The 20,957-nt window shown below is 43.7% G+C and overlaps 1 protein-coding gene across 10 annotated transcripts in view; it reads right to left on the bottom strand.

The window, feature by feature from the left end:
- The window catches only part of cerkl (CERK like autophagy regulator), a 270,368-nt gene extending 249,702 nt beyond the window's left edge, over positions 1 to 20,666 (bottom strand). For 3 of the 10 annotated variants that reach the window (XR_015078154.1, XR_015078155.1, XM_085985969.1), the window contains exon 1: positions 20,116 to 20,663. Coding sequence is in view for 7 of the 10 variants with exons in the window: in XM_085985969.1 (XP_085842095.1) it covers positions 20,116 to 20,431 (316 nt within the window). In the remaining 3 variants the exon portion in view is untranslated. Of the gene's footprint in view, positions 1 to 20,115 lie in introns of all 10 variants that reach the window. The other 7 variants (XR_015078153.1, XM_085985970.1, XM_085985966.1 and 4 more) reach the window with 5 other exon arrangements.
- Between the last annotated feature and the right edge of the window lie 291 nt (positions 20,667 to 20,957).

Genomic DNA, 20,957 nt, shown 5'->3' with positions numbered 1-20,957 from the left:
TGGCAGATTACGTTGCATGAGACAATGCAATGAAAGTTACAGATTTCCTTTGTTAATAGAAATAATACAATGTCAGCATATTGTTCACAGGGATGAGTGTGAAATTTTCAAGAGGCATATAGTCTGGTGTTCAGACTCCAGCTCTGCAAGACCAATAAAACAAACTCTTCTACATAATACCACTGCTTGAACACCACCACCTTTTCTCTTAAAGTTCTAGTGTCTTCATATCACTGAAGCCAACAAAGCCTGTAAAACTTTGGCAACAATAGATTGCAACACTTCGATCTTTTAAATATACTAGATGATCTCCCATGGTATTGCATGGCAAATCGTAGAATATGGTCACTCTCGTCTTTTTCTGATGTCTTTGTGTTGCTGATTCTCTCGTTCTCTCTCTCTCCTCTTCTGCTCCTGTCTGCCTGTCCTCTCCGTTTAACTCTTTTTGCTACTCCCTCATTCCTCTTCCGATTCCATCTGTCTTTTTTCCCCTTTACATTCAGGTGGGAGGTGATGTATGGTATTGGAGGGAAAGGAGCCACCAACAGCTGCATTTGGGGTGGGGGTTGCAAGGGAATTTGTCCCTCAATAACTTCCAATCTCATTTCCTCTCCAAATCACTCATGTTTCCTCCATTCCATTGCATCCCTATATCTTCATTTTCCCATTACCCATTTCTATCACTACCCCCGTCTATTTCCCTTTGAACAACCCACTCAAACCCTGTATCCTCCCCTGTCACATACATCGTCCTTAACCCTCCATTTGCTCCGCCCCCAGCCGGCCCACCCACAGGGTGAGTGCCGAGAAGCCAAAGGCAACCTCACCCTCAACAAGTTTCTGTCCTAGAAATAAAAACAGAAAATGCTGGAAATACTCAGCAGGTCAGGCGGCATCTTTGGAGAGAGAAACAAAGTTAACGTTTCAGACCGATGACCTTTCACCAGAACTGGAAAAAGTTAGAGATCTAACAGGTTTTAAGGAAGTAGAGGGGAGGGGAGGAAAGAACAAAAGGGATGGTATGTGATAGGTGGAAGGCAGGAGAGATTAAATGACAGAAGGGACGATGATGCAAGGCGAAAGGGGATGGTAATGGGACAAGTAAAAGGAATAAAAGATGGGTCTAGAGGAGGTGTAAATGGCAACAGCAGAATCATTACCAACAGCTGCTATTCGAAAAAAAATGGGAGTGGTGGATATGATCTGAAATTGTTGAACTCAATGTTGAGTCTGGAAGGCTGTAAAGCACCTAGATGAGGTGCTTGTCCTCGAGCTTCCATTGATCTTCATTAGAACAGTGTGGGAGGCCAAGGACAGAAAGGTCGGAGTGGGACGGAAAATTAAAATGACAGGCAACCGGAAGCTCTGAGTCACGCTTGCAGACTGAACGGAGGTGTTCTGCAAAGCGATCACCCAATCTGCATTTGGTCTCCCTGATGTAGCAGCGTGAAATGCGAATACAGTATACTAAATTGAAAGAAGTACAAGTAAATCGCTGTTTCATCTGGAAGGAGTGTTTGGGGCCCTGGACGGTGGGAAGGGAGGAAGTAAAAGGGCAGGAGTTGCATCTCCTGCGCTTGCACAGGAAGGTGTTATGGGAAGGGGAGGGGGTATTGGTGGTGATTGAAGATGGACCAGGGTGTCGCGGAGGGAATAGTCCCTTCGGAATGCTGAAAAGGGAGGGGAGGGGGAAGATGTTTTTGGCAGTGGCATCACGCTGGAGGTGGCGGAAATGGCAGAGGATGATCTGTTGAATGTGGAGGCTGGTGGGGTGACAGGTGAGGACAAGGGGAACCCTATCATGGTCCTGTGAGGGAGGGGAAGGGGAGATAGCAGAAGTGCAGGAAATGGGATGGACACAGTCTAGGGCCCGGGCCACTATGGTGGAGGGGAATCCTCAGTTGAGGAAAAAGGAAGGCATATTGAGAGCACTGACATTGTCAGAACAGATGAGACGGAGACAGAGAAACTGGGAGAACGGAATAGAGTCCTTACAGGAAGCGGGATGGGAGGAAGTGTAGTCAAGGTAGCTGTGGGAGTCAGTGGGCTTATAGGTGATATTGTTCGACAGCCTATCCCCACAAATGGAGATATAGAGAAATCGAGGAAGGGAAGGGAAGAGTCGGAGATGGACCATGTGAAGCTGAGGGAAGGGTGGAAATTGGAAGCAAAGTCATTTCGGGGCGAGAGCAGGAAACGACACTGATACAGTCATCAATGTACCGGAAAAAGAGGTGAGGGAGGGGACCAGAGTAGAGCTGGAACAAAGAATGTTCCACATTTCCCACGAAAAGGCAGCCATACCTAGGACCCATATGGGTAGTTTCTCTCCTACCCTCACTTCCTTCCAATCTGTTTCTCTCCGAGGCTTTCTTTGCTTTCATAATTCAACTAATTTTGTTAAAAAAAAATCAACTTAGAATGTAAAAAAACAGCCTGTCTGCCTTTCTCTCAAATTGTCTTTCTTGCTCTTTCACCCACTCCCCTTCCCCCCCAACCCCACAAGTGTTAGAAGCTAGAATCTCTGTCTCCCAGGTGTACGCAATTAGCTTTGACCTTTTCGGTCAACAAAACACAAGTGGAAATGAACAGTTTGCTTCAGGTGCCAGTCATGGCTCAGTATCATCATTCTCGCTTGAGTCAGAAGCTTGTATGTTCAAGTCTCACTCCAGAGATTTGAGCACAAAAATCTAGGCTGACACTCAGTGCAGTACTGAGGGAATGCTGCACTGTCAGAGATGCCATCTGTCAGATGAGACATTAAAACGAGGTCCTGTCTGCCCTCTCAGGCGGAGGTAAAAGATCCCATTTTGAAGATCAATCAACATCACTAAACAAATTATCCGGTCATATCTCATTGCTGTTTGTGGGACCTTGCATTTCCTATGTTACATAGATACATAGAAGATAGGAGCAGGAGTAGGCCATTCGGAGCCTCGAGCCTGTTCCGCCATTTAATGAGATCATGGCTGATCATCCAAATTCAGTACCCTGTTCCTGCTTTCTCCCCATATCCCTTTAGCCTAAAGAAATATATCTAACTCCTTCTCAAATATATTTAATAAGTTGGCCTCAACTGCCTTCTGTGGTAGAGAATTCAACAGGTTCACCACTCTCTGGGTGAAGAAATTCCTCCTCATCTCAGTCCTAAATGGCTTACCCCTTATCCTTAAGACTGTGACCCCTGGTTTTGGACTCACCCGCCATCAGGAACATCCTTTCTGCATCTAGTCTGTCTAGTCTTGTTAGAATTTTATAAGTTTCAGTGAGATCCCCTCTCATTCTTCTAAACTCTAGCGAATATAAGCCTAATCGACTCAATCTCTCTTCATACGTCATTCCTGCCATCCCAGGTATCAGTCTGGTGAATCTTCGCTGCACTCCCTCCATGGCAAGAACATCCTTCCTCAGATAAGGCGACCAAAACTGCACACAATACTCGAGGTGTGGTCTCACCAAGGCCCTGTACAACTGCAGCAAGACATCCTTGCTCCTGTACTCGAATCCTCTTGCTATGAAGGCCAACATACCATTTGCCTTCTTAACCGCCTGCTGCACCTGCATGCTTACCTTCAGCGACTGGTGCACAAGGACACCCAGGTCTCGTTGTACTTCCCCTTTTCCCAATCTGTTGCCATTCAGATAATAATCTGTCTTCCTGTTTTTGCCACCAAAGTGGATAACCTTGCATTTATCCACATTATACTGCATCTGCCATGCATCTGCCCAATCACCCAACCTGTTCAAATCATACTGGAGTTTCTCTGCATCCTCCTCACAGCACACACGCCCACCCAGCTTTGTGTCGTCTGCAAACTTGGAGATATTACATCTAGTTCCCTCATGTAGATCATTAATATATTGTGTGAATAGCTGGGGTCCTAGCACCGATCCCTGCGGTACCCCACTAGTCACTGCCTGCCACTCGGAAAAAGACCTGTTTATTCCAACTCTTTCCTTCCTGTCTGCCGACCAGTTCTCTATCCAAGTCAGTACCTTACCCCCAATCCCATGTGCTTTAACTTTGCACGCCAATCTCTTATGCTGGACCTTATCGAAAGCCTTCTCAAGTCCAAATATACCACATCCACTGGTTCTCCCTTATTTATTCTACCAGTTACATCCTCAAAAAATTCCAGTAGATTAGTCAAGCACGATTTATCTTTTGTAAATCCATGTTGACTTTGTCCGATCCTATCACTGTTGTCCAAGTGCTCTGCATCTTTGATAATGGACGCTAGCATTTTCCCCACTACCGATGTCAGGCTTACTGGTCTATAATTCCCCGTTTTCTCTCTACCACCTTTTTTAAATAGTGGGGTTACATTAGCTACCCTCCAATCCATGGGAACTGTTCCAGAGTCTATAGAATTTTGGAAGATGATCAGCAATGCATCTACTATTTCTAGGACCACTTCCTTAAATACCCTAGGATGTAGATTATCAGGCCCTGGGGATTTATCGGCCTTCAATCCCGTCAATTTCCCTAACACCATTTCCCTACAAATACTGATTTCATTCAATTCCTCCCTCTCATTAGTCCCTATGTTACCCGAAATCTCTGGAAGGTTATTTGTGTCCTCCTTTGTGAAGACAGAACCAAAGTATGTATTTAATTGGTCAGCCATTTCTTTGTTCCCCATTATAAATTCCCCTGATTCTGGCTGCAAGGGACCTACGCTTGACTTCACTAATCTTTTTCTCTTCACATATCTATAGAAGCTTTTACAGTCAGTTTTTATGTTCCCTGAAAACTTACTCTCATATTCTATTTCCCCCCTCTTAATTAATCTCTTTGTCCTCCTCTGCTGAATCCTAAATTGCTCCCAATCCTCAGTTTTGCTGCTTTTTCTGGCCAATTTATGTCCTCTCCTTGGATCTTATGCTATCCTTAATTTCCTTTGTTAGCCACGGTTGAGTAACCTTTTTCGTTTTATTTTTATGCCGAACAGGGATGAACAAATTCTGTAGTTCATCCATGCGATCTTTAAATGTTTGCCATTGCCTATCCACCGTCAGCCCTTTAAGTAACGTTCCCCAATCGATCCTTGCCAACTCGCACCTCATACTATCGTAGTTTCCTTTATTTAAATTCAGGACCCTAGTCTCGGAGTCAACTACTTCACTCTCCATCTTAATGAAGAATTCTATCATATTATGATTGCTCCTCCCCAAGGAACCTCACACAACATTGCTAATTAATCCTCTCATTACATAATACCCAGTCTAAGATGGCCTGATCTCTAGTTGGTTCCTCAACATATTGGTCCAGGAAACCATCCCGTATACACTCTAGGAATTCCTCCTCCACAGTATTGTTACTAATTTGGTTAGCCCAATCTATATGTAGATTAAAGTCACCCATGATAACTGCTGTGCCCTTATTGCACGCGTCTCTAATTTCCCGTTTAATGCCATCCCCAACCTCAGCATTACTGTTTGGGGGTCTGTATACAACAACTCCCACTAACGTTTTCTGCCTTTTTGTATTTCTCAGCTCTACCCTCTTTAACCAGCAATGCTACCCCACCTCCTTTTCCTTTTTGCCTGTCCTTCCTGAATATTGAATACCCCTGGATGTTGAATTCCCAGCCTTGGTCACCCTGGAGCCATGTCTCCGTAATCCCAATTACATCATATCCCTTTACATCTATTTGCGCAGCTAATTCATCCACCTTATTACGAATGCGCCTCGCATGAAGACACAAAGCCTTCAGGCTTGTTTTTTTAACACTCTTAGTCCTTTTAGAATTATTATTTACTTTAGCCCTGTTTGATTTACACCCTTGATTTCTCTGCCTTCCACTTTTGCTTTTCTCCTTCCTGTCTTTTGTTTCTATCCTTGCTTCCCTTTCCTCTGTCTCCCTGCACAGGTTCGCAACCCCCTGCCATTTTAGTTTAAACCCTCCCCAACAGCACTAGCAAACACTCCCCCTAGGACATCGGTCCCGGTCCCGCCCAGGTGCAAACCGTCCAGTTTGTACTGGTCCCACTTCCCCAGAACCGGTTCCAATATCCCAGGAATTTGAATCCCTCCCCCTTGCACCATTCCTCTAGCCACATATTCATCTGAAATATCCTTCTATTTCTACTCTGACTAGCACGTGGCACTGGTAGCAATCCTGAGATTACTACCTTCGAGGTCCTATTTTTTAAATTTACCTCCTAACTCCCTATATTCAGCTTTTAGGACCACATCCCGTTTTTTACCTATATCGTTGGTACCTATATGCACAACGATAACTGGTTGTTCACCCTCCCCCTCCAGAATACCCTGCAGCCGCCCAGAGACATCCTTGACCAGGGAGGCAACATACCATCCTGGAGTCTCGTTTGCGGCCGCAGAAACGCCCATCTATTCCCCTTACAATAGAATCCCCCATCACTATAGCTCTCCCAGTCTTTTTCCTCCCGTCTTGTGCAGCAGAACCACCCATGGTGCCTGGAAGCTGGCTGCTGCTGCCTGCCTCCGATAAGCCATCTCCCTCAACAATATCCAAAGTGGTATATCTGTTTGAGAGGGGGATAGCCACAGGGGTCCCCTGCACTACCTGCTTGCGCCTACTACTCTGCCTGGTGGTCACCCATTCCCTTCCTGCTTGTGCAGCCTTTCCCTGCGGTGTGACCAACTCCCTAAACGAGCTATCCACGATGTCCTCAGCATCGCGAATGCTCCAGTATGTATCCATTCGCAGCACCAGCGCCGCAATGCGGTCCGTCAGTAGCTGCAGCTGGATACACTTCCCGCACACATGGTCGTCGGGTTCACAGGAAGTGTCCCTGATTTCCCACATAGCGCAAGAGGAGCATGCCACAGGGCAGAGCTGTCCTGCCATGACTTACCCTTTAATTAATTTAAATTAATTTAAATCAAATCAATACCACTAATTACACTACAATTAAATTATATACTCAAGGGCCCTTGGTTACTAGCACTCCCCGATACACAACAGAGACCATAGAAACTAGAACAACAAAAATTAAGACCTTCTAAATTTTATAAACTATTAATCTTAACCATCAAACTATAGGAGTAGTGTAAATACTCACCTGGCCGTACTCACCCAATCAGCTGCTTCCTCTTGCCCGCGTCACTTTTTAAATCATAACGTGGCTCCGGAACACCACCGCCGGTCTGAGAGATTGGCAAGCCTCTGTAAAAAAACCCGCGAAAGTGAGTTTAAGTACTCACTGTACCGCCGCTCTTTACTCCTCCCGACACTGGCCTCTACAACAGTTACTATACTTCAAAAGTACTTAATTGGCTGTAAAGCATTTTTGGACATCCTGAGGTAGTGAAAGATGCTATATAAATGCAAGATCTTTCTTTTCAAAAGTCAACTGGTGCTTTTCTTTGAAAATTGAAGCAACATTAAATGAAGACACTTGCCCATCAGTACAGCTGCTTCCTAGGAAATTAGGTACACATGCTCAGACTACACAACCCAAGTTCAGCTCCCAGCTATGGGTAAAAATATGAAGTCCAAGCTCAGGCTTTTAGGAGAGTCTGAGGCCTTCAAGTAAAAACTTTAATAAAGATATTAAAAGATAATTCACTGTACAAATGTAATCAGCATACAGGAAACTTTGGTTTATCCGGAGGTTGTATGTCCGGAATACTCGATCTAACGGCAAAAATCAGGAGCCGTTTTCTATAAGTTTTTTTAGTTCTCGTTCTTTTTTCCCCCCAGTCAGGCACTGCAAGGTCTGTAGCTATAGCAACAGCTTCAGCTAGAGACGCTTACAGCTGCAGCCGACTCTTTAGAAGCTGTTGCTAAGCAACAGCGTTTGTTGTCAGATACGGAGATGAAAACCTCCGTATGCTTCAACATTAACTTTGTATGTCCAGCAGTTTTGATAGATCGGCAACACGCCGGTCCCGTCGCTGCCGGATATCACAAAGTTTCCTGTACTGTGAAATATGTACCCTTATGTTTTTTAAAAATTTGTTTAAACCCTTATTTTAGACACCGGAAATTTCATTACATGGGGCGGGGGGAGAGTGGTGGATAGAACACTAATTTCAGGAAGTATTTTGAATCATTTGAGAACCAGGTCGACTAACTGCACAATCACAAGGTAAAATACTCTCACTATAAAAACAATTGTGTGTCACACAGTGTGACACCTTTAACATTGAAAAAAATCTATCACAGCACCATCTGCAGGAGTAAGAGTTACTTTACAAGTTTTCAATGAAACATCCACCCCACACGCCAAATTTATTATAGCACAGGAAACTCTCGTTTAAACAGCACCTAAATATCTGGAATTCTCTATTAACTGGCAAAATTCTCGCTCCGAAAACACCTCAATAACCCCGGCAATGTTGCCAAATCCGAGTCTCCTGCGGTGGCCGAGTTAGTCAGTGGGGGTAGTTCTCCAAACTGCCACTACTCGGCTTCTTGGCACTGTCGGGAGTCGGAACACCTCAAAACCCCTGTAACAGGAGTCTGACTCTCCCGCGCTGCCGGTAGTCTCTTCTGATCCACCGTTTTACAGGGGTACTGTGTGTCTCCCACGCTGCTGGTAGGCATTGCATTATAGAAATCCCAAAAGTTGGTCCAAGCAAAAGGAAGAGAGTGGTGTTAACTTTAAAACAGAACATCGAGGTATGCCAACGACTGGAAAGGGGAGAGAAGCATATCAACATTATAAATGAATTCAAAAACGGTTCGTCAACAATCTACAACATCAAATCGCAGAAGGATAAGCTGCTCAAGTTTTATTCAAGCTCAGAGACATCTAAGGGTGTAGAGAAACGGCGTACGCTTCGTAAGCCTAAGCTTGAAGAGCTGGATACCGTACTTTATGAGTGGTTTTCTCTTAAGCGTTCAGAGGGTGTTCCAATTTCCGGACCCATGCTAATCGAAAAAGCGAAGGATTTCTACGCAAAGATGGAGCTCACTGATAAGTGTGCTTTCTCCGAGGGATGGCTAACGTGCTTCAAGGTACGGCACGGGATACGACTCTATTTCCGGGGAGAAGAAATCAGCTGATCACGACGCCACAGAAGAACTGCGATTATTTCAATCGGATTGTGCAGCAACATGATTTGTTGCCAGCACAGCTATACAATGCCGATGAAACTGGCTTATTTTGGAGGTTTTTGCCAGAATCAACGCTTGCTGGGGTTAGTGAGGCTAATGCTTCAGGTTACAAGAAAAATAAAGATCGTGTAACTGTGTTAACATGTGCGAACGCTGCTGGATCACACCGGGTTAAACTTCTTGTCATTGGGAAGTATAAAAATCCCCGTGCATTTAAAAATGTGAGGCACTTACCTATTGAGTACAAAGTGCAAAGAAATGCTTGGATGGATAAGGGAATCTTTTCGAATTGGTTCCATCATATTTTTGTTCCATCTGTGAGGGAACATTTCTGTAGAATAGGGAAACCTGAAGATAGCAAATGCATTTTATTGCTTGATAATTGTAGAGCCCATCCGCATGAATCCGAGTTGGTTTCAGGAAATATTTTCACCATTTACAGGAAACTTTCGATTAACCGGCCCCTAAATAACCGGAACGCTCTATCCACCGGCAAAATTCAGGAGTCGGTTCAGGTAACTTTTTTTTACTTTTAGTTACTTTTTTTAAATTGATTTGTTGCTATGCAAGGGTGTAGCTGAAGCTGTTGCTAAGCTACAGAGACGCTTGCAACTTGTGCCGATTGTTTTGAAGCTGTTAAGCAACAGGGTTTGTTGCTTTATACGGAGCTCTGAGCTCCGTATCTTTTACTATAGCGTTTGGTTATCCGGAATTGTTGAACCAGCAACACGTCGGTCCCGTCCGTGCCAGATACCAGAAAGTTTCCTGTATTTGCCACCAAATGTAACTTCTTTCATACAACCCATGGACCAGGGCGTTATCCAAAATCTCAAGTGTCATTACAAAAAAGACTTCCTACATAAACTGATAAACCAAGATGACAATATTCACGCATTTCAGAAGGAATGCAATCTTAAAGATGCCATCTTTAATGCTGCATGTTCCTGGAACTTGGTGAAAGGTCACACTTTGAGACAAGCCTGGCTCAAATTGTGGCCTTCTGTAATGTTTGCTGAAGGTTCTTCTTCAGAGGAGGAATTTCATGGGTTCAATGTTCGTCCCAAGAAGAGCACAATAATGGAAATGGCTGGCATGGTGAAAAATGTAGGCCCAGCAAACCCTCTATGTCACCTCAGTGAAAGTGATATTGAGCAGTGGGTTGATGCAGATAGAGAAGTTGCTGCTGTGCATATGCTAAGTGATGATGAAATAATGGAGACTGTTTTGAATCCAAAGAAAGAAAAGGAAAGTGAGATGGAAAGTGAAGAGGATGAGATTTCTGAAGAGAAGAAGATTTCTTGGGCTAAAGCTGCAGAAGATTTTGCTTCATTCCTCAAATTTGCTGAAAGGCATCCTTGCTATTCTGCCCAAGAAGTTATGCACCTCCATATTCTGCATTCCACCTTTCTACAAAAAAGGCAAGAGTCCACTAAGCAAGCAGACATCCGGGACATGTTTAGGAAAGCTTCCAAAAGAGTTGAAGCAGTGGAAGTGCCTGAAGAATCTGTTGAAGTGCATGATCCTGATGACCCAACTGACATGGATATTCCTGATGAACCAGTTGACTTGGAATAAGTGTACACTCAACTACAGTACTTTATACTGTACAGTCATTTATAAGTTTTGTTTTACTGTTAAGTAATTAAAGAGTTATGGATTACCCTCAACTGGCAGTACTGTACTTAATCAAGCATCTTCCACCATCCATTTAACACAACATTCTGTAGGTGAGTACCCAGTTACTGTATACTGCACATTTCTTGATTTTCTTATTTTTCTTTGTTAAAAATAGCCTCGATAGATAACCCTCTCCGGCAGCTGGAAATTTTGATAAACCGACAACATGCCGGTCCCGTCGGTGCCAGATAAAAAAAGTTTCCTGTATATTGAAAATACTACTTAAAAGTAGCATAATCAAAAAAATATATACAATACAAACATATCAGTTACTTTAAAGAGTGGCTGGCAGGTTTGAAACTGGTGGGTCTTCAGACCAACATTAATTTTAATATGTAGACTATTAAGGAATGAATAGCTCGACTCATGTCCCCAGTTCTCTCCCCTTCCTACCATATCACATTGGCTAGTAAATAGGTTTGTAGCTTTTAAGGATGGCTGGATTAGAATTTTTCTTTTTAATTAGTGTGCACCTACCAAAGATAACTCATCCAAAATGAAACATAGAAGGGACAACAGACTAAGGCCTAATGCTCTTCTTGTTGCTCAAGGGTGTGCAAGTCACACCTTCTGTGTCTCCATGTTTCTAAAACTAGCAGCCCCTACAGTAACACCACCAACAATGAATATAACCTGTTTTCTCCTGTGTGTGACTTACTTCCAAGTTCTTTGGATAAACTTTTTAATTTCACTATCTTATAAGGCACTCACGTAGATAAACTGTAAATGACAAATTCTGATATGTTGAGTTTTGTTCCAAGCATTATAATCTTTTCAATTGAAGAAATGAAAATGTTTGTTGCAACATGTGTGCTATAAGAACCATTCCCCTTTAATACCTTGGTTTGTACTGCCATATGCCTTCTCTGGAAGGGGAAAGTGGTTAATGAGGTGGAAGTGAAAATGTCTGTTCCTGCTGACAATGATAATGAACCTTTTGAGGGTAGGCTAAAATGTTTCAGTTTCACTGATTTGACAGTAATGAGATCTGGCTGCATCTTTGTGCCGCTTGCAATTGCAATCCTTCTCCTATTCTCAGTTTCAACTATTTTACAACCACATTTACTCTGCCCTTCATGTGATTTCTTTTAAATTTAACACCATTTCATGGACTTTTTCTTAACATATTTTCAGAATTATTCATACATTGACATACAAAAATTGTTATAATGAATACATATTATTTACAGGACGAGAGCACAATTCCCAAAACATGTATAGCCTGGCATTCAGACTCCATCTCTCCAAGATCACAAGTAGCCCATTAGAAAGTATTAAGTAATACTGCGTGAATCCGATTGTTTCAATTCAGGTTACCAATACGTATCTCTCATCCTGACTGCAAAAGGCAGATTCCAGTCATCTGTCTCTGCTTATCCTCAACATTAAATGCTAATCCTTGCCCCTCTCTTACCTTACAGGCGAAACAAATGTAGCGTGCCTGGAGGCCGAGGAACTGGAGGAAGGCAACACTCATGATGACAGCACTCATGATAACAATAATTTCACTCAACTTTACCTTAGCAAGCACCAGCTCAGAGACTGGCACTACGTGTACTTTACTGGAGAGGCTAGAGGGGTCTGCACTGTAAGACTCCGAGCACTAGTGCGTAGGAGCATGGGCAGGGAGATGTGACAGCCCAGGAAGCAGCTTGCCGGAGGGAAAACTCGCATCCTCACTGTGCTGCAGAGGGTACAGATGAAGACCTCGAGGGCAGAGTCTATATTAAAAGACTGATTCCTATACACGAGGTCCTTTTAATTGCACTGGGCAGCCTGCCAGCGAACTTGCGCGCAATGGCTGAGAGCATGCAGCTAAACATTCGGAGTGGAACCTCTCCCTGTTATGAAATATGGCTGGTTCTCGACAGGGAAAACACAGGATAACGCATGTGCAGTCAACAAGCCCTTGCACCTGGGAAAACCACTGATGCGGGCCAATCCGGCAGCGCTCTCCTCCTGATCAGCAGGCTGCATTGGGAAGATGATGTATGGCTATCTCCTTGTAAATAAACCATCTGTCACCTGCTTGATGGTCATAAGGACAGCAAACTGACCAATTTTACTCATGTTACTTGCTGCAGACTGGAATGAGCCAGTGTTACAGAAGCTCAGGGCCACCATAATCTACACAGCCACAGGCAGTGCTGTGTGCGCCCTGGTATTGGCTCCAATTCCTGCTGCAACAGGTGACAGGTCAGTCAGTGACTGCCTGCCCGCAGCCTCCTCATACACTGCTCCTATGTCATGTGGAGGCAAGACATCCTGTTGTGAAACATTCCCTGCTGCAAAGCCTCCTTTGCCCCTCCATAGGTCTGTGTTGCCATGCTTGCTGCTAGTACTATTGTTCTGCCTGGTGTGGCAGCTTCAATGGCAGTCCCAGCAATATTCACAGCTTTCCCAGTACTCCTGCAGCCTGTGAAGTGACAGAGTGTCATTGGTTGCACTGTAATCAGTAACCTGCTTAATGTATCTGTGCACTGCAGGTTGGCTTATGTCCCCTTTGGTAGCTTGAGGAGTCTGAAGCATTATACATTCAGGGCTGTGGTGAACTTGGCAGTAGATAAGCAGTGGCTAGCATTTAAAGAAATATTTCATAATTCCCAAGAAAAATACATTCTATTGAGAAACAAAAACTCCACGGGAAAAGTGATCCAACCATGTAACTAAAGAAGATAAGGATGGCATTAGTTTGAAAGAAGCTTATAATGTTGCAAAGAATAATAGTAAGCCTTGAGGATTGGGTGAGTTTCAGAAACCAGCAAAGGTTGACCAAAAAATTGATTAAAAAAGGAAAAAGTAGAATCAGAGAAAACTAGCAAGAAATATAAAAGCAGATTGTAAGAGCTTCTACAAGTATGCAAAAAGGAAGCGAGTAGCAAAAGTAAACGTTGGTCCCTTAGAGGCTGAGACAGGAGAAATTATTATGGGGAATAAGGAAATGGCAGAAACGTTAGATATTTTGTATCTGTCTTCACAGTAGAAGATACAAAAAGCATACCAAAAATGGTGGGGAACCAAGGGTCTAATGTGCAAGAAACACAGAAAGCTAGCAAACAGGTACAGCAAGCAATAAGGAAGGCAAATGACATGTTGGCCTTTATTGCAAGGGGGTTGGAGTATAAGAATAAGGAAGTCTTGCTACAATTGTACAGGGCCTTGGTGAGACTACACCTGGAGTACTGTGCACAGTTTTGGTCTCCTTATCTAAGGAAGGATATACTTGACTTGGAGGAGGTACAACGAAGATTCACTAGATTGATTCCTAGGTTGAGAGGGCTGTCCTATGATGAGAGATTGTGTAGAATGGGCCTATACTCTCTGGAGTTTAGAAGAATGAGAGGTGATCTCATTGAAACATACAAGATTCTGCAGGGGATTGACAGGGTAGATGCTGAGAGGTTGTTTCCCCTGGCTGGAGTGTCTAGAACTAGGGGGCAGAGTCTCAGAAATAACAACAGAAAATGCTGGAAATACTCAGCAGGCCAGGCAGCATTCGTGGAGAGAGAAACAGAGTTAACGTTTCAGGTCTGGGACCCTTCATCAGAACTGGAAAAAGCTGGAGATGTAACAGATATTAAGTAGGTGCAGAGACAGGGGGGGGGGGGGGGGGGGTTAGGAGGGGAGGAAGGAATTGAAATTCCAGCATCCGCAGTATTTTGCTATTATACTATGGCATAGTCTCAGAATAAGGGGTAGGCCATTTAAGACCGAGATGAGGAGGAATTTCTTCACTCAGAGGGTTGTGAATCTTTGGAATTCTCTGTCCCAGAGGGCTGTGAATGCTGAGTCTTTGAGTATATTCAAGGCTGTGATAGATAGATTTTTGGACTCTAGGGGAATCAAGCTACAGGAAACTTTCGATTTATCGGCACCTAAATAACCGGAAATCTCGGTTAACCGGCAAAATTCAGGAGTAGGTTCAGGTAAGTTTTACTTCATATTGTACTTGCCTTCCTCGATCTGTTGCTGTGCAAGGGTGTGGCTGCAGCTGTTGCTAAGCTACAGAGATGCTTGGAACTTGTGGCCATTGTTCTGAACCTGTTGCTAAGCAACAGGGTTTGTTGCTTTATACGGAGCTCTCATCTCTCCGTATCTTTTAACTATAGCTTTCGGTTATCCGGAATTTTTGATGAACCGGCACCACGTCGGTCCCGGATAAAAAAAAGTTTCCTGTATATGGAGATCGGGCGGGAAAGTGGAGTTGAGGTCGATGATCAGCCATGATCTTATTGAATGGCGGAGCAGGCTCGAGGGGCCGTATGGCCTACTCCTGCTCTTATTTCTTATGTTCTTACATTCTTACTTGGAAGTAACGTCTGTGGTGTACAGTATCTACAAGTCAGCTTTGAGTGGTGGCAGAACTCAATTGTTTCCCTGGTTTTCCTCAGATATTCTTTAGGTACGTGTGCCTGGGTCTTTTACACAGTTTTATGGGCGAAGCCAGGTGCAAGCAATCCACCTCTGGTGCAATTGAACCTGCTTTGCATCTCTCCTTTTCTTTTTCCTCTGAAAAACAGGACCAGAATCGCCATTGCCAAATTTTTGCCTGTAACTGATAAATCTTCTTGACTAAAATCAGCAAAATGCTAAAAAAACAAGTAGTGAACAGGTCAGCTGTCAGAAACCCAAAACAAAAGGCTGCTTTTCATCTATGGTCCAAATAAGCTGCTGCCCCCTTAAACAGAGACTTCCTTAACCCAGAACATGCTATCCTGATTGCCCGTTTTATAAGAGCGATCCAAGTGTACCGTACATTCCCTGCAAGAACGCGGTTTGCCCCAATATATTGGCACAGGATTTGCAGTTGTTATGAAGACGAAACGGTCAGCGCTCGCTGTCATTACTGTGTAAAACTGACAGCAACTTCTGCCATCCACACATGTGCAGTTGCTGTCAGCGATACCCTGCTCCTCCACAGGGTGCGCTGTTGCAGTCTTCGCAGATGCAAACAACAGAATCAGTGATTTGATGCGAACTTCAACTTTTTACGCACTATTCGCGATGTAAAAACCATTCAAAATGGCTGATCAGCCTGCTTGTTGAATTGGTGTAACTGAGTTTAATGGCATACTAAGTCATAATTACTTATGAACAACTTCTCTGCTCCTGAAAAACTAATTTTACAAGTATTGAGTGTCATTCCCTTAGAATAACATTTAAAAATTCCATGATTTTTAAAATAATTTTTTTTAAGTTTATCAAATTTCAGCTGCTACCTTAATCCCATGTGCATGCCCCAATCTGTATTTTGCTTTCTGTAAAATGATTAAAAAATTAATTATAATCCGTGCTTTTTACTTCCTGGTTTGCTGTCTGTGAGAATTCTTCAATCTGAGTGGCTGATCAGCCTGCTTGATGACTTCACTGTTGCAGGACGCCACAGATCCCCTATAGATAGCAGTTTGAAAGTCATGACAGAATAGGGGGAAATCGACACTCTAGAGTCTGCTAAATCTTTGTGGGCAGTTTTATTCAAGGTCAGCGGCGAGCGCCCTCCTGACTGCAAAATCTGGAAAAATTTGTATTGATTTTCATATTGAAATTAGGTCCTCGGACACTTGGGGGAAAGCACCACAAGGCGGCCAGCAGATAATGCACAGTACAGAATGGGCAGAGATCTGAAGGGAACAATCTATTCTATGCTTTCCATTATGAAAGTAGAAGATTCTGAGACTTAAGAATCACAACAGTGCAATACCATCTATATAGAAAGTTTACTTTTTTTATCCCAGGTCCACGAGGTAAGTCCCTAATGGATTTGGGCAAATTTATTTCTCACATACCTTTTCTATACGCAAAAGACCACAGTATCTCACTTTGCATCAGATTATAAATGCACCAAATTCCCTTTATGAATTAATTCCAACAAACCTTTCAAACAGCCAGAAAGAGAAGAATTACCTTTGAGAATCCCTTAAGATCATGTAGCCAATATACATTTAACTAATTAATCGAATATCATCTGATGGAAAAGTTCCTGGTGTACTCTTCTGGTTAATACAATATGTAACTTAACAAAAAAATTAAAAACTTAACTTAAATTAATTTTTTTTCCTCTCCCACATGGCAGCTGTCTTTCATTCTGCCATTTACACTTCATCTAGAGCCAGCTTTTGTTTCTGAACTTGTCCCATTACCATCTCCTTTTGCCTTGCACCATCGCTTAATGTCTCTTAATCGCTCCTGCCTTCCATCCCATCACAGACCTTCCCTTTTGTTCTTTCCTCCCCTCCCCCCTTTCCCTGCCCCTGCCCTTGTTTAAAAACCTGTCCGATCTCCAGCTTTTTCCAGTTCTGACAAAGGGTCGTCGACCCGAAACGTTAACTCGGTTTCTCTCTCTCCCCACAGATGCTGCCTGACCTGCTGAGTATTTCCAGCATTTTCTGTTTTTATTTCAGATTTCCAGCAGCCGCAGTATTTTGCTTTTGTATCCTGTGCTTAATGTTTTTCTCAGAAGACCTGGCTGAGACTGCAAAATTACACCACCAGAAATCATGATACCTAACCTTTTAATAAATTGTTTTGAAAGTAAAATAGTATTGTTGATTCTTTGAGCACACCCTCAAATTTGAATATAAAACATATATTCAAGTCTTTTGAAATTGGCACAGAGGCATCTGAACCTAAAGTCGAGCATTTTGTACATGCACTCTATACAGGAAACTCTCGTTTATACGGCACCTAAATATCCGGAATTCTCTATTAACCGGCAAAATTCATACTCTGAAAACAACACCTCAATAACCGGAAATGTTGCAGAGTCCGAGTCTCCCGCGGTGGCCGAGTTAGTCAGTGGGAGTAGTTCTCCAAACTGCCACTACTCGGCTTCTTGGCGCTGTCGGAAGTCATTGAAGAGTTATGGATTACCCTCAACTGGCAGTACTGTACTTAATCAATCAAGCATCTTCCACCATCCATTTAACACAACATTCTGTGGGTGAGTACCCAATTACTGTATACTGCACATTTCTTGATTTTTAAAACTTTTGTTTGTTACAAATAGCCTCGGTAGATAACCCTCTCCGTCATCTGGAATTTTTAATCAACCAGCAACACGCCGGTCCCATCGGTGCCGGATACCAAAGAATTTCCTGTAATAAAGCAACCTACATGTCCAACACTGATAAGACCGCATGAAAGATGTGAGCCAGTGCCCTTTACTTCATCTAGAGCCATCTTTTGTTTCTGAACTTGTCCCATTACCATCTCCTTTTGCCTTGCACCATCGCTTAATGTCTCTTAATCTCTCCTGCCTTCCATCCTATCACAGACCTTCCCTTTTGTTCTTTCCTCCCCTCCCCCCTTTCCCTGCCCCAACACTTGCTTAAAATCTGTTACATCTCCAGCTTTTTCCAGTTCTGACAAAGAGTCATCGACCTGAAACGTTAACTCTGTTTCTCTCTCCACAGATGCTGCCTGACCTGCTGAGTATTTCCAGCATTTTCTGTTTTTATTTATGAAAGATGTGAGGATGTGCAATTTTAATAGAACTGTACATAGCTATTGAAAATGTGTAAATTGTTCCTTTTGGTTTTACGTGGATGTGTCAAATGCACAGTATTCTGAAGCTTCAAAGCATTGGTTAGCTTTGACCATGTCAAGCAGGGGCATAATCAAAGTCCAAGAAAACAAAGTTAGAGTCCAGAAAAGGTAAAAACTTAAGCTAGAAACCCTCCGCGACACCCTGGTCCATTCCTCAATCACCCCAAACAGCCCTTCACCTGGCACCTTCCCGTGCAAGCGCAGGAGATGCAACACATGCCCTTTTACCTCCTCCCCGCTGTCCAGGGCCCTAAACACCCCTTCCAGGTGAAACAGCGATTTACGTGTACTTCTTGCAATTTAGTATACTGTATTCGCTGCTCACGATACAGTCTCCTCTACATTGGGGAGATCAAACGCAGATTGGGCGACAGCTTTGCGGAACACCTCCGTTCAGGCCGTAAGGGTGACCCTGAGCTTCCGGTCGCCTGTCACTTTAATTCACCGCTTCACTCCCACTCTGATCTCTCTGTCCTCACATGGTTCCAATGATGCTCAACGTAAGCTCGAGGAATAGCACCTCATCTTTCGATTAGGCACTTTATAGCCTTCGGGTCTCAACATTGAGTTCAACAATTTCAAACTATAACCCCTGCCCCCATTTTTCATGCTGTACGATTTTGCCATTCCCATTTGTAACATTTTATCTTTCCTGCCTCTTACAAAAGCACAGTATGTTCCTTCATCCCCTCCTGTCTCTGCACCTGCTTAGTAGTATCTGTTACATCTCCAGCTTTTTCCCAGTTCTGATGAAGGGTCCCAGACCTGAAAAATTAACTCTGTTTCTCTCTCCACAGATGCTGTCTGGCCTGCTGAGTTTTTCCAGCGTTTTCTGTTGTTATATAAGCTAGAGAAGTAAAGTCTGGGTCAGGGCACAACTATAACTGCACATCGATTGCAGTTTCATAAGGTGTGTTTTTTAAAACTTTACTTTTAAAAGTTAAAAAGTAATTTTCATCAGCAGTCATCAGGGCTGTAATTGGCATTCCAAGCACACAGAGGTACTCAGATGAGCTCTACTTCCTTGCCTCAGAAGAGATGTGAGTGAGCAGTAAACTCTAGTAGTTCACTCACATTCATGCTTTAAAAATTGTCAACATACTGTAGCTGCAGTATAACTGTGACATGACATGACATGCCCAACAGCAGCACTTTGCTACAAAAATGATAGAAACAAACAGGAACTCAGCAATATCTGTGTTTTCTGAAAGTTTTAATATAGAAAAGGGGCATTGCCTTATGCGCCCCACTATTCACCCAGATATGCAAACTTTGTAGAAGCCTATGTAAAAAAAATCCTTTTTCAAATTCAGATGGTTGAGTCTAGAAACAATAGTGCTTATCTAATAGCTGTTCAGCACAAACATACTGTGAAACTTATGCAAGATTCCAATTTGCATTGAGGTAAATTACTTACACCACGTTTATGGTACAGTGCTGTTTTGAGCTTTTCAATTACATTGTACCTTTGGGCCAATTGCTATCGGCCACCAATGAATTTGTTTTTTGTTACACAGAACACTCAATCTACTTTAAATCACGGGAGCTATTTTTTTGTTGTTGTTGTTAAGAAATGATTTTAAAAGAAAAGGAACTTATATTTTCGTAATCTTGTCGAATCGGAATATTTTCGAAAATCTAAACAAAAAAACTTAGCTCTTCCCTACAACTGTTGCATTACTGCAGCCGTTATGATGAGAGTTTGAGCAGGAAGACCAGATAGATAAAGATGCCTACTGCCGACTAGGTGGAAAGGTGAGAGAATGCAGCGCGGTGCAATGTGTGCAGGGCCCTGCTGTCAGCTCTAGCTCCCACTGCCAACACACTGACCAGTGGCACGCACCTGCCGGGCTTTCCGGCTCAATCGCCGTCCATGTCAATCTGCTCCACGTCAACAGCACGTCGCAGCTTCTCTTTTCTATCTCGAATATGCCTCTGCAGATCTGTTCCTCGGGACCGCCCACTTCTGTGCACTTCTCGGCCATCTCCTTCGCCCCTTGGGACAATGCCGGGGGATTTGCTGCCGCCGCGGCGAACAGATGGGGTGTCGACGCTGGTCGCTTCCTCCTGGCATCTGAGAGCGGCTGCGGCTCGCTGCAACTGTCCTGTGGCTCAGACCAAGCATTCACGACGGCTGCTCGCCGCCTGCCTTCCAACATCGTCAGTTAGCAATTTGTTTTATTTTGTTTGTTTGTTCCGACTTATTTGCAGCCACTCAGCCCGTCATGTGGGTCGCAGTCACAGCAACACTTCCTCTTGGTGCTCGTCCCACGCCAGGTGCGCGGGCGCGACGCGGCGCGATACTGACCGTTGGAGGCGCGCGCACCACCTCCCCGTGCACGCGCAGCACTCAGCGCACGCGCCGGCCTTTCAGCGGCACCCGCGAGGTTCCACCCTCGCCTGGGGAAATCTCAGGAGTGAAATGTTATAATTGGTATAAAGGAGGGAGAAAGCCACTTAAATAGAAGGAATGTCCTTAAGGTGACAGTAAAACGGATAGGACCGAGGAATTAACATTGCAGGTGTGGACATTCCAAATGTTAACTTTTTTAAAATTCGTTTATGGGATGTGGGCGTCGCTGGCAAGGCCAGCATTTATTGCCCATCTCTAATTGCCCTTGAGAAGGTGGTGATGACCCGCCTTCTTGAACCGCTACAGTCCGTGCTGTTAGGTAGGGAGTTCCA

This window comes from Somniosus microcephalus, chromosome 4, assembly GCF_052327205.1.
Source record: "Somniosus microcephalus isolate GS21.2 chromosome 4, FLI_Smic_1.0, whole genome shotgun sequence".
In the NCBI taxonomy this organism is placed as follows: Eukaryota; Metazoa; Chordata; class Chondrichthyes; order Squaliformes; family Somniosidae; genus Somniosus; species Somniosus microcephalus.
Note: the sequence above shows the minus strand (reverse complement) of the source record. Positions and strands in the feature narration are given on the sequence as shown.